The sequence below is a fragment of the Chenopodium quinoa genome, unplaced genomic scaffold, assembly GCF_001683475.1.
Source record: "Chenopodium quinoa cultivar QQ74 unplaced genomic scaffold, ASM168347v1, whole genome shotgun sequence".
Classification (NCBI taxonomy): domain Eukaryota; kingdom Viridiplantae; phylum Streptophyta; class Magnoliopsida; order Caryophyllales; family Amaranthaceae; genus Chenopodium; species Chenopodium quinoa.
In genome coordinates this window covers 2,142,584-2,155,919 of record NW_018742987.1, presented here as the reverse complement: position 1 = coordinate 2,155,919, position 13,336 = coordinate 2,142,584, and the positions used below count along the sequence as shown (strand labels likewise).

Genomic DNA, 13,336 nt, shown 5'->3' with positions numbered 1-13,336 from the left:
CAATGTACCGCCTAAGCAACAAAACACACTAAAAAAAACTATTAAAAACAAAACTTGGAAAATTAAATGAGAAGAAGATGATAAGTGAGTCTGTATAAAACACACTAAAAGAGCAATTAAAAACAAAACTAAAGATTTCATTTGTTTTTTAGTTGCATAAATTTTGTGACGTGTATTATACAATTTTAAAATAGAAAGAAATAAAGAGAAATGTAAATAAAGAGGGCTCATGTAATATAACTATATAAGAAAGATAGAAAATTTATTAACTAAAAGGGGAAGTGATGCATCCGAATTGAAACATCCATTTTTTTTTTCCAAAGTGAGTTGATCAATACGGAATCCAACACAAAACTTTATAATGATGATTAATGAATTAAAGTTTTAACATAAGCTATTCATAAATAAACCACAATATCACCAAATGAAACCACCATCGCTACCTGTACCCATATATACTGTCTTTCCAATCACTTAATCAACCTAACCATCTTAATCTGAATCATCGCATATATTTTCGAAATCACACTAATTACCTCTAAAAATATTATCCAATTATAAATTTTTATAATTATAATGCAAAGTAATATAAAAAATACTCCTCATTATCCTAATATTTAAATTAATTTGATAACACTGTTGATTCAATATCCTTACATCTGCCCGCTTCTTTTGCATGGTTTTTTTACTCATCTTATATACTCTTTGTCTCTCTTTATCTTTAATTATACCTAAATTTAATATTTGTGATTTACTGTGTATTCTTAACTCTATTAGTGTTTAGGTGGTGGATTCTAATCACACAACTAGCAATCACTTTAAATTTGTATTATATTGAATAATATGAGTATATAATTATTTGACCACATCTCAAATCAAATATCATTCCCAACCTCAAAATTTAATGGTCACACAATACACCCGTCTCACACGAAAACCAATAACCCGACCTCGCGGCAAGCAATAAACAAAACTAAAGATACCTTAATCATCCACAAATCTACCCCCACGTGTCAGGTGATAGTCTCAAAAAATTATATACAGAAAATCAGTTTGTCATTCAAATCATGATTTGTTCCCATTTACCAAAACCCCCAAACTCATTTCAATATACTAACTTCCTTCCGTACCATTTTCCCAAACTTATTTTATATCTCTCGTTTTTTCTCCCACTTGTCTTCTTCCCAATTTTTCCGCGCAATTAAATATTTCTCCCAAAAAAATCCCACAAAATCTTGCACCTCTATTTTCTCTCTCCTCCGAAAAATGTGATTGTAAATCGCCTGACTTTTGCCGCCATAGCTGATAAAGCTTGATCTCTGTTTACCTTTTCTCTCTCCTCCATTTTTGTTGGGTTTTTCCCAGATGGCACTTTGTCATTGGTTGGTTGTTTTCTTTGCTTTTTTCGGCATTGCTCGTGCTCTTAAAGCTACTGAAGGTGATGCTGATCCAATTTACAGGTTGTCTAATCTTTGCTTTACTTTTATTTTTTGTGGTTTAATTTTGATGGGTTTAATTTGTTTTGTTGATTAATTGGTTAATTTGCAAATGTTCGTTGTTGTTGTTGCTGCTAATTAGGGTTTAAATTTGTTGATACATGGTGATTTTTTTGTTGTTTTTTGAATTTGAAATTTGGGAATTGATCGATTATTGGAATTCATGGGTGTGATTGGTGACATCTAGTTTACTGATTGATTGGATGGTTTTTTTTTTTTTTGGATTAAAAAGTGGAGGATTTTAAAAAAGTGAGTTGAAGAATGTGACTTAGTGGGGTTCTGAGTTGGATGGATATGATTAAGGTTTTATCTTTTTTAGAAGAATTGATGCGATGATTCAATGTTACAATTTTATTCTACCCTGAGTCTTTTGCAATGGGTTGTTTGACCTTCATAATGAGATTACTTACTTATTAGATCTTAAGTTTTAGTGGTCAATGAGGGGTGGTGGTGGAGGGGAATGTTAAAGTGGATTATATCCCGTGTTGTGGTCGTGATGGTGGATAGTCGGACTTATTAGATGTTCGTTTAAGGTGGTTCCATCCTAAAACCAATTGGAAATTGTGGGAATGTCAAAGTTACTCTCTAGCCGTTTAAAGTAAATAAACCTTTTTGATATGGGACTATTCATAAGCCATTAGCTCATTACTCACCTGTGAACTTGTTAAGTTGAGCAAATTGGACAGCTAATGACATCCTATTGGGGTTGAGCATCCGATAGATATTAAGTTCTTGCCTAGTTGCTTGATTGACAACCTTGAAGAAGTGCATTGGGTTCTAGTAGCTTTAATTGCATAGAAACTCTTTAAGGTAGGATGAGAGGCATCAGGATTAAGGAATTTTAATTGTTTTTATAATAATTTGGTGTAGCCTTTGTTCTTGAGTGACTGTTCTCCTAAACTTCGTATATATTTAATAAAGTGTATATTATGAGCGAATTCAGTGGATGATTCGGCCTGTAGTTTGTCAAATATAGTGTTGATGTTAGAAATGAGTTCTGGCAATGTTTTAGCATTATTATTAGATTAGTAATTTAGTATAGACGATGTGCACTTCGTAGCTTTCATTGACTTTGTTTTATCTTCTTCTTGCTTGACTGTTTGGTACAGAGCTTCTACTGATTATATATTCTGTCATGCTCTAGGGGTTGTGTGGAAAATTGTCAGGAGACCGGTTGTGTTGGAAGCCATCAGTGCTTTCAACATTGCATATTCACTGCCGATGGTAACATTTCTGATGGTCGATGGTATCTTCAAGAACCTCTCTATCTGAAATGGAAACAGTGGGATTGCCACAGTGATTGTCACTACTATTGCATGCTTGCAAGGGAGGAGGAAAGGAGAAAGCTTGGAGAGAAACCTGTCAAGTATCATGGAAGATGGCCTTTTCGTCGTGTATATGGAATCCAGGTTCTTTTGTATTTCCCATTGTTGAAATATGTATAGTATTATAAAGTACTTTTTAATTTTGTTTATTCTTCAATTATCCTGTTTAAAATGGTTCCCATTTGTTTCTCCAGGAACCTGTTTCTGTATCTCTTTCTGCACTCAATCTTGCCATACAATTTCACGGTTGGATATCATTCTTCATTCTTGTTTATTACAAGTTGCCTTTGACGGATAAGCGGAAGACATATTATGAATATTCTGGCTTGTGGCATATCTATGGTGTCTTGGCAATGAATTGTTGGTTCTGGGCTGCAGTTTTCCACAGTCGGTCAGTACTCATCCTTTTGCATTTTTCTGTGTAATTCATTTATCAAATTTATGCATCTGCCGCAGCTTTAAGATATCCCTGAGTTCTGCATCCTGCTATGTATGTTCTTGATAGCTTCTAAATACTTTGATGTTGGCATCTTGGCAAAAAAGTGCAATTCAAGATTGATTTTTACACTCTCAACGGTTCTCACACCAATAGAAAGGGAAAAGATATAGGCTAGAACGAACAAGGCTTTTATTTATTTTAAATGTATATTTTATACTTATAAAGTTGTTATTGAAAGCTTAAAACTGGGAAATTTGTGGCTCTGAGGTCGCCATCAGTCATTATTACATTATAACAAGAATTACTGATTGTCTAAACCTGTTAGGCTACTGCTGCTCTTGCATGTCCTTATGCTTATAGTCAATGATGTGGAAATGGGTTGGCATCTGTAACCTTTCCTCCTTTTACAGAGATCTGGACCTGACAGAGAAGCTAGGTTACTCCTCTGCTGTGGCATTGCTTGGCTTTGGTCTTATCCTAGCTATCTTTCGAGCATTTGAGATAAAGCGGGAAGCCTCTAGGGTTATGGTTTCCGCACCACTAATTGCATTTGTGACGACACACATCTTGTATCTAAATTTTTACGCTCTTGACTATGGTAAATCTCTCTTTCAATTTTTTTTTAATAATCTATTTATACATTTTTGATTTATAAGGAAGTTTGTTGATTTACAAAGCATCATTTCATGCATTTCATTCATGAAGTGGGGAAGAGGATTTGCTTCTTCTGGGTTGGGGTCTGGGCCCTTGGGTGAAACAGTGCCTTGTTACAAATGCAGAGAGACTCTTTGCCCTTAGAATTGCCTATTAGTAATTCACAGCAAAATACGAAGTATGAAATAACGAAAAAGCAAATTAATATAATCCTTGAGATCCAAAGTCGAATGTTTTGATTGATCATTGAATTGTGATTGTAAATATTACCCCTTCCATACATTATAAACAGTTGCTCATATGTGAAACTCTCTAGCATGTAACTTTATATTACTGACCTCTCTAAAAGGTATTTTTAGCACGGTGGCCAATTGGCTGTGGTCCACATCTGCTTTTTGCTAGAGCTCTTTGGCTGTTCTTACAGCCTAAAACTGGTATTTATTGCACATATTTCCCTTCCCTTGATAGTGGTGGCTTTAGGAGGGAATTATGAGTAAACTGATGAATCTTAGTTGTTTCTAGGCTTAGTTATTCTCTTGACTCTCAGTTCCAACTTGCATGTAAATTATTATGATGTTTCATGATCACCTGTCTGAATTCCATTTCCTCTGTGTCCATCAGGTCTGAACATGAAAGTGTGCCTAACCATGGGTTTGGCTCAGCTTCTTCTGTGGGCTGTATGGGGTCGTATGAGTCAGCATCCTTCACGTTCGAAGTTATGGATTGTAGTTTTTGGGGGAGCTCTTTCTATCCTCTTGGTGATTTATGATTTTCCACCTTACTGGGATTTTGTGGATGCCCTTGCTGTGTGGCATGCCATTAGCATTCCTCTTTCCTACATTTGGTGGAGCTTCATTAAGGATGATGCAGAGTACAGAACATTGATTCTATTGAAGAAGGCCAAGTAGATATTTCTGCTTCGGCTTGTATACAGAGTAGATTCGTGCTGTGATCTCAGCTATTTCATCCGTTTTTTCTCTCGCCATTGTGCATCTCTCTGGGATGCTTGCATTGGTGGGTGTTTCTGCTTTGACACCCCTTGGTGGCCAGAAGAACGGAGTTTGTTTCCACATTAATGTGTAATGTGTTGACTAGGATTTTTGTTGAAGATGTATAGTGTAAACATTGTTTGGTCTTCCTCAGTTCTCATGTTCTGTTAAGTTTTTTCAGCTTAGTCTGATTGACTATCTGAGTATCTGTGCACTCTGTTCAAGATTCATATCTTTATTTGGCAATATGGGGGTTGTTATTTCTGTTACAAAAAGATTCATCTAATTTGGTACTCTATTATATATCCTGGCCTTTATTTTGTACTTCGTATTACCTTTTCTTTTGTCAATTTCTCTTAGCCTTTTCTGGATTAACGGATACGTGTCAAATGTGCTGATTGGCCGGTTGGGTGGTCATTTTATGTTTTCATATTTAAGTGTTTCACTGAACTAACTTTTAGTAGGTTTCTTGAGATCATTATTAACAATATGGTTGGTTGATGTCGTAGGAGTTGGTACAATTTTCATGCTATATGGTCAAGTCAAGTTAAATCGATAAATTTGTGTATTTATGTATGAACTTAGAAGTGCATTATTTGTTATACATGGCTTTTATCAAGTTTAAGCGATATTATTAGGTCAGAGTGATCACCTAAGAATCTAAGATTATATAACTGGCAAAAAAATCAGTTGGGTACTCTGATTATGATTAGTGATTAGTGTGTAGTTCTTTACCTCTCTTTTTACTACGAATTGAAAGTCAAAAGTTCAAAATATCTTATGCAATTATTGAGAATTTGTCATATATATCCCAAAGACATTCTGATTAATTTTTCAATCTTTTCACATACTATTCAATCCCTCTTATCTTCCTTAGTTTCCTCCTCATCACCACATCTTCATCATCCCCACACCACAGTGAAACTAATTATGATGCTTCGACAAGGCTCGCCTTCAACGGAGTTTCTATCTACATACACGTTGATAAATACAACGGTTGATAAATACAGGATGATTACATTGAAGGTGATTGTGCTAATTAGTGATCTTATTTGATTATTTATAATATAAAGTGATGTGATATGCTATGATTAGCTTGTGATTTTTGTAATTAGCCTTTTATACTTTGGTTGATATATGTTTGTACAATTTGAATGCAGGGAGTGTTGAGGCCATATTTGAGTCATTTGACAGGTATGAAATATCCCTGCTGCCATAATTTCAGTTTAATTGCATTCTAATACCTTTTGGTTTATAAATGAATTTCAATTCAAACTCTTAATGTCGATAAGGATGAACTCTTTGCTAATCAAACGGTGTAATGCTGATTTATACAAAATTTGTAGTCAAAGAAAATGCGACATTCATAAACCTCATTCTAACTTTACTTATGATTCAACTTTTTTTTTGTTAATTACTGTATATTCTTCTTCAATGCTTTAGTTGAGCAATTAACTTAAGTAGCTGTTAATTACTTTTTTTTTTTGGTTGAGCAATTTGGTTGAAATGAAGTTGGTGGATCATACACGAAGTCGGACACATGAGGTAGTCTTTTTTTTCCATTCCATTAATTGTAAATCATTGAATTCTTGAAATGTTTAATTTACATGTTCGGAATATTCTATTGGTCATTAGTCAAGAAGGGAGCCTCTTAGCAATTTTGACCTTCCTTTCCTTAAACTTACCTCTATCTATCATTGAAAGTGTTGGCGCTCGCTGCTAATGCAGCAAGGGACAACGACGGAACAGGATTAGTTTAATGTCAAATTCAATGGGCTATAATGTGACAATACCTGTTGCGGCGGAGTTGTAGAAATGGATTTACACTTAGATAGCTTTTTGGTTTTAAGAATTTGTTTTAGTTTTGAATTCGAGTTCATATAATTAATGTATAAGCTTGAATTTGAGCATTCTGGTTTGAAATCTTAATGCCAAATTGTTGAAGATAGGCGTTTGTAGCAAATGAATCCCATAACCTAAGACTTAAGTGCAAATCAACCCCTTTAAAATTAATCGAAGCAAATCAGCCCTGCACCTTTAGAGAACGTGTAATTAGCCCATACATTGTATATTCTGGCCATATATAATCGGAAAATTTTAATTCCACCGGAATACCACTATAATTTTACCATTATACTATCCTTAAACCATTGAGATACAACCCTTCTATATTTGAAGTACGTTATTTATAACTTACATACAATAACCCTATAATGAAATTAAAAAATACATCCAAAAAAAAAAAAAGTGAACTACATGAACAACAGCTCCACGTTCAAGCACAACGCTCTCCAAAACATCTCAACTCTCTTCCATGGCTTCCTTTACAGGTAACTTTGATTTCTCTCTCATGATATAAACCATGATTAAAACCTAATTTTAAATTGTACTTGTAGAAACACATCGAGATAATATGTAATTGGGAAAACCTAATAACTTTTTTTGTAAAAAAACAATGAAATTCAGATTATTCAAATGAGTATGAATCAATTAGTTTTAGACATGAAATTGTATGAATCAATTACCAAATAAACTTACAACATTCATAATAAGATCTATGAACTTGATTAACAACTTTGTAATTGACAAATGAGTATTACCTTTGTAATTGTAGTCCCTAGCTGCGCTATATGTTGGTTGGAGCTCTGATGGACAATGGATATGGCGATACGATAGTGCTAGAAGTTCTACATAAATTCTTTGAAAGTTGTAGAAGGTGGTAGTGAATATTGACTACTAATAGGATTCGTAAACAACCCAATTATTCCTCTCATTAAATTAGCTACTTTAATTTGCACTTAGATTTGAAGATAATTTGTCATTGGAAGGAGAGAGAAAAAATGAGAAAAGGTGGGTACAGGGAGAAAGTTGTATGTAGAATTGATGAAGAAGTAGACCAAAAGTTGGTAAGATGGGAAAAATGGGATACATGTGTCATGAATTATATTAGCATAAATATACGTGTACTATTTATTTGGGGAAAAAAATACGTAGTAGTTGTTTTCCGGTTTGTATTATGTATTAAGATTAAATGTCACCGGAAAATATCTAATGAGAGTTAAATTGCACGATTTAAAAAGTAGTGGGGTTAATTTGCTGTTATTAGTACTTAGGGGGCTATTTTGCACTTAAGTCTTAGGTTATGGGGCTCATTTGCCACATATTCCGTTGAAGATAGATCATGTGTTTACATTGATTATTCTTCGTCTTTTGGCATTTACTTGAGATTTCAAAAGTTACTCAAAGTTTAATAACTGACTAGAACTTAGTATGTAATCTATTCCTAATATAAGTACAACCAAATTAAGTCTTCCATTAAGTGAAGAGTCATTGTGTAGGGGGAACGGGAATGCGCACATAGTATGTGGTCCTACAACTAGTAGTGTTAGTATAGGCGATAACTGCATCCTTTGGAATGGGTCATGTCCCGTTGACAAATTGTTTTCTTCGAGTTGGATTTGATTTGATCATGTTCGAGTCAATTGTAAATAGTTTACATACAAGAGTCCTTAAATTTCAAATAGTCCCTCCATTACTTAATTTTAATCACGATGTTTTTAACATGTCCAATGCTCAACATTGACCCTTGTTATTTTTGACTATCTTATTACTCTGTAATAAATATGTTTAAGTTTTGAAGTTTAGAACCTATACAACGAGTTGATCTAGTCTAACAATCATTTCAAATGTATGTTATAATTTGTTTCTAATATTACTTCTTCTATCTCTAAATCATATCTTGACTTTTTTTTTGTGAGACAAATACTGTATTCATAGAAAAAAACTTTTAAAAACAAGAGGAATAGTCAACATATTCCGTCAAAAACTTTAAAAGATACTATTCCTCACAATCATAAATAGTGCAAATGTTGCGATTATAAAAGAACGGAGGCTGTATAAATTAATGCAGAGTGCGGCTGCCTGCCAGCAGCAATAGGCCTCCTTTCTTTTTGGAGCCATCCACCAAGCCAATTATTAATAGCAGTTCACAATTATTACCATTACAGTTAACTATAACCTCTTTTACAACAATTTAAACTACCTTTGATGTGATCTTTCCCTCTTTCTGGTACCCATGAACCCAATAACAGTGCACCAGCTAATAAATTATAATACAAAAGAGACGTATTTCAGCCACAATTGCTGTCTTTTTCTCTCTGGATCCTTCTCCTACCTTTATACACGAGATCTACCTGGGCCATATGCTCATATATGCTTCCTTTCCATTTCTGGTTGGGTCACAAGATGTTTCTTTTCAATTTTCTCATCAATCTGTTTACATGGAAATCGCGCACCACTTCCGTTGTCATTGCATATATGTACAGACATGTAAAAATATATATATGATTCAGAAACAGGTATAACTCTTCCAAGCATAGCTTACCAGCTTGCAAAAGTAAAAATTAATTATAACACTTCTTTTACTACAAAAAACTTCTTAATCTTGAGTATAAAGAATAATTTTGACTCTTGAGCACGCGCATACTGAAGCATGTGGGTGTGGCTTTCCTGCATAAGAACATTCTTCAAGCGTTTTTGCACAAACGAGCTGAGAATTGAGCATGGTAGCAGCTATGACAGCGTGTTTTCCAATGATATTTTACCGTCTCTTGGAGCTCAAATCAACCAAACTGTCGAGCTCAATAAATATGTCATCTCACCATTCAATCCTCGCTACAGGTGAGATAACAAAGTAGGATTGAACATTAAAACATACACTCTACTCTATCAAGGTTTTTGACATAACATACTTCACTGCTGCTGTCATCTTTCTGTAAAATTGTATCAAAGTTGTCATGAGAGTTAAGTGAAAAGGTTCAAACTTTCAGGGCATGGGAGATGCTGCTAATAATCCTGGTTGTGTATTCAGCATGGATCTGTCCATTTGAGTTTGCATTCCTGGTATACAAACAGGATGCACTCTTCATCATTGATCACGTCGTGAATGGTTTTTTCGCAATTGATATAGTTCTTACCTTCTTTGTTGCATATATTGATCGTAGAACTTACTTACTAATCGATGATCATAAAAAAATTGCAATCAGGTTAGTATAATTTTATGCAGCAGTTCTGATTCCATCCGTTCTAGATACTAAAGTTGGACTTGAAAAGTTTTCTTAATTTTTTTATAGGTACCTGTCAACCTGGTTTATTTTTGATGTCTGTTCAACAGCACCACTTCAGACGCTTAGCCTTCTCTTTACAGACCACAACGGTGGACTAGGTTTTAAAGCACTTAACATGCTTCGACTCTGGAGACTTCGGAGGGTCAGCTCCCTCTTTGCAAGGTCTGTAATCAAACTCTAAATGAACTGATGAAGTAAAACTCTGGACGATACGACAGTCTTACAGTACTCAGTAATTTTTTGCAAGAGTACCAGACTGATTTGTGTTTTTAATGAAAACTTTTAGTAACGACTTTTTACTTTTCTGAAGGGTAACTTTTAGTACCATCTTATACTTGTTATTTGATTACTATGAGACGGTTTCACCTAAGACTTTGCTATGATTATTAACCATCTCCAGGCTCGAGAAAGATATCCACTTCAACTACTTTTGGACCCGCTGCACCAAACTTGTCGCAGTAAGCCATCATGAACTTCGCTTACCATTTTTATAGTCAACTTAATTGAAATAGTTGTTAACTTTAATTAGTAAGTGCCTAAGTGGTATCTTTTCTTTTGACTAATATTGAATTACAGGTAACATTATTTGCTGTTCATTATGCTGGATGCTTCTATTACCTGATAGCAGACAAATACCCTGATCCAACTAAAACTTGGATTGGTGCAGTGAACCCGAACTTTAAATCACAGGGCGTGTGGAAGAGATACATTGCCTCGCTATACTGGTCTATTGTGACACTAACAACCACTGGCTATGGTGACCTGCATGCTGAAAACACTATCGAGATGCTGTTTGACATCTTCTACATGCTATTCAATCTAGGACTCACGTCTTACATCATTGGAAACATGACAAACCTTGTTGTTCACTGGACAAGTCGCACCAGAAATTTTGTGAGTGGCTCAATATAGCTAGATACATATAAGTTTTTATTAGAATTAGATGATATGAACAAATGCTCATGATTAATGGTTCTGCAGAGAGATACAGTCAGAGCTTGTACAGAATTCGCAGCACGCAATCAACTTCCTCCCAGAATACAGGACCAAATGCTGTCACATGTATGTCTGAAGTTCAAAACTGAAGGGTTAAAACAGCAGCAGACCTTAAACAGTCTGCCCAAAGCTCTCCGATCTAGCATTGCACAATATCTCTTCTTTCCTGTTGTTCAGAAAGTCCAACTTTTCTGTGGAGTTTCTCAAAAGTTTCTCTTACAACTGGTAAGACCTCTTCCTGCTTGACAAGCTTTAAAGCTGATCTTATTTTCCAATCAGTATACGAGTATATGCTTAATTTCTGCTGTACTCTTGGCCAATGATGATACAATGCAATCTGTATTATGTTACATATGCCATTTTCAGACTATTTCCCCTGATTCTCCTTGTGTGCAGGTTTCGGAAATGGAGGCTGAATACTTTCCACCTAAAGAAGACGTGATTTTACAAAATGAAACGCCGATGGATATATACATTCTCGTATCTGGTGCAGTGGTAAATCTTTATTGTTTCAAGCACTTTATGGCTAAATAATTAATTGTTAGCTACCTAAAACTCTAACAGGCTAACAATTAATCAAATCATCAAAAGACTTATAACTGATGAAATGTTATCTTTTATTTAGGACATGGTGGTACACATTAATGGGCGTAATCAGGTAATAATGCTGTCAATTTAACAGAGACAGTATGCTAGGAAATAAAAATTTCAGTGTCTTAACAGCGAAAATTATACTTTGTACTCAGGTTGTTCAGAAGCTACTTGAAGGGGAAATATTTGGAGAGATTGGGGTTCTATGTAATAAGCCTCAGCCATTCACTGTCCGGACTTCAGAACTGTCTCAGATATTAAGGTTAAATAGTACTTCATTTACGAACATTATTCAAGCAAACGAAGCAGACGGACATATCATCAAGAGCCATCTATTTACGGTAATTCTTCCAAAACTAGTATATGAGCAAGCCTAATTGATTCTCCCTCCATTCTCATACGAGCAGAATGAGTAGATGATACTGCTATTAATCTAGGTGTTTGCGTGTTTTATTCTGCAGAAACTAAAACATCTAGCAAACCAAGGTTTGTTGGAGCAGCAAGATGTTGAGGAATATACTTATGGGGAGCGGTTTAATAGCCAACATAAATGTATTACATGCTTAAAACATGAAATTGAACACCAATTTGCTGAAAATCCCACAATGTACAAAGGATGGAATGCTACATACAAGGTGGAAACTCAAAAATATTATGATTCAGTCACATGTGGCATGGAGGCAGCATCGGAAAACTTGAGGTCAAACAGCTATGTAGAACATCCTGGAGCAGCGATTACAAATGTTAACAAGATTAGAGTGATCATTCACATGCAGTCGCAAAGCGACAGTATGGAAGAGAAACAGTTTGGCAAACTTATAGTCCTGCCAGATAGCATTGAAGAGTTGTTCAATCTTGCAGGTACCAGCCAGTCCCTACTTTAAGATGCTTTGTGCCGTTCCGGGCCATGCCTCGTGTCAAGCCCACATGATTTGGCATTAGTTAGGCTTGGCCCACAAGTTTCATGCCGGGTCGGGCCAAAGTTTTAAAATGTCGGCCCATGCCCACCTGCCATCATGCCGGGCTTAAGTGGCTAAGCAAAACTGCATTGATTTTAGCCGGATTTTGCCGTGTTTTATTGTGCTTCTCCTAAATAAAGGCGGCCCACGGCCGACACGCGCAATAACATGCGTGTTTTTTTTTTTGTGCTGGGCCGTACCGGGCTTCACAGCCACATTTATCCCTACTCATTGACAATCAGGAGAACCTCATTTTTTTTTCCTACACATTGTTCAATTCTTCGATTGTGTGTTTCTGATGACAAATTCAACCCTTTTGAACTGCAGGCCAGAAGTTCAGACGACGCTTCACAAAAATTATCAGTACAGAAAATGCAGAAATCGAAGACATTGGTGTGATCAGAGATGGAGACCATCTAATTTTCATGCAATAACACTGAAAAGAATTGGGTGTAATTTAGTTGTACAGGTAGAGTTTAGATCTTCCATATAATTTTGAAAGGAGGCTAACAATTATTTCATATGGCCGGAATTAATTGATACTCCGTACTACTCTAGTAGTGTACGTAATTTAAACTAGTAATGCGAAAATTTTTTTTTGGCAGCTGAAGCACAACTTAATCCAAATGGAAAGTACAAAATTATATCTTTTATGTAAGAATTTTTCGAAGGCATTGAATTTGAAGGATTATTGAAACTCGAAAGCAGGGTAGAATGGTAGATCATACAATGAGGTATATGCAGCGGCTTCCTCTGTATTT

General features: G+C 35.3%; 2 protein-coding genes across 5 annotated transcripts; both read left to right on the top strand.

Moving 5' to 3' along the window:
- The first annotated feature begins 1,071 nt into the window (after nucleotides 1–1,071).
- Nucleotides 1,072–5,234, top strand: LOC110729718 (post-GPI attachment to proteins factor 3-like). The gene is made up of 5 exons (XM_021909497.1): nucleotides 1,072–1,460; nucleotides 2,641–2,905; nucleotides 3,016–3,212; nucleotides 3,671–3,858; nucleotides 4,536–5,234. Exons 1-5 carry the CDS (start codon nucleotides 1,366–1,368, stop codon nucleotides 4,820–4,822), a joined length of 1,032 nt encoding a protein of 343 aa, XP_021765189.1. The 5' UTR covers nucleotides 1,072–1,365; the 3' UTR covers nucleotides 4,823–5,234.
- A 502-nt stretch (nucleotides 5,235–5,736) lies between these two features.
- Nucleotides 5,737–13,279, top strand: LOC110729716 (potassium channel KAT3-like). 4 transcript variants are annotated; one of them, XM_021909494.1, is made up of 14 exons: nucleotides 5,737–5,929; nucleotides 6,064–6,448; nucleotides 9,395–9,583; nucleotides 9,733–9,948; nucleotides 10,036–10,191; nucleotides 10,430–10,487; nucleotides 10,606–10,923; nucleotides 11,011–11,250; nucleotides 11,422–11,520; nucleotides 11,651–11,683; nucleotides 11,772–11,957; nucleotides 12,078–12,477; nucleotides 12,903–13,044; nucleotides 13,181–13,279. In XM_021909494.1, exons 2-13 carry the CDS (start codon nucleotides 6,444–6,446, stop codon nucleotides 13,007–13,009), a joined length of 2,007 nt encoding a protein of 668 aa, XP_021765186.1. In that variant the 5' UTR covers nucleotides 5,737–5,929; nucleotides 6,064–6,443; the 3' UTR covers nucleotides 13,010–13,044; nucleotides 13,181–13,279. The 4 variants fall into 4 exon arrangements, with proteins under 4 accessions (XP_021765186.1, XP_021765187.1, XP_021765185.1 ...); XM_021909495.1 differs by having other exon boundaries at nucleotides 9,422–9,583; nucleotides 12,903–13,279; XM_021909493.1 differs by having other exon boundaries at nucleotides 12,903–13,279.
- The last annotated feature ends 57 nt before the right edge of the window (nucleotides 13,280–13,336 follow it).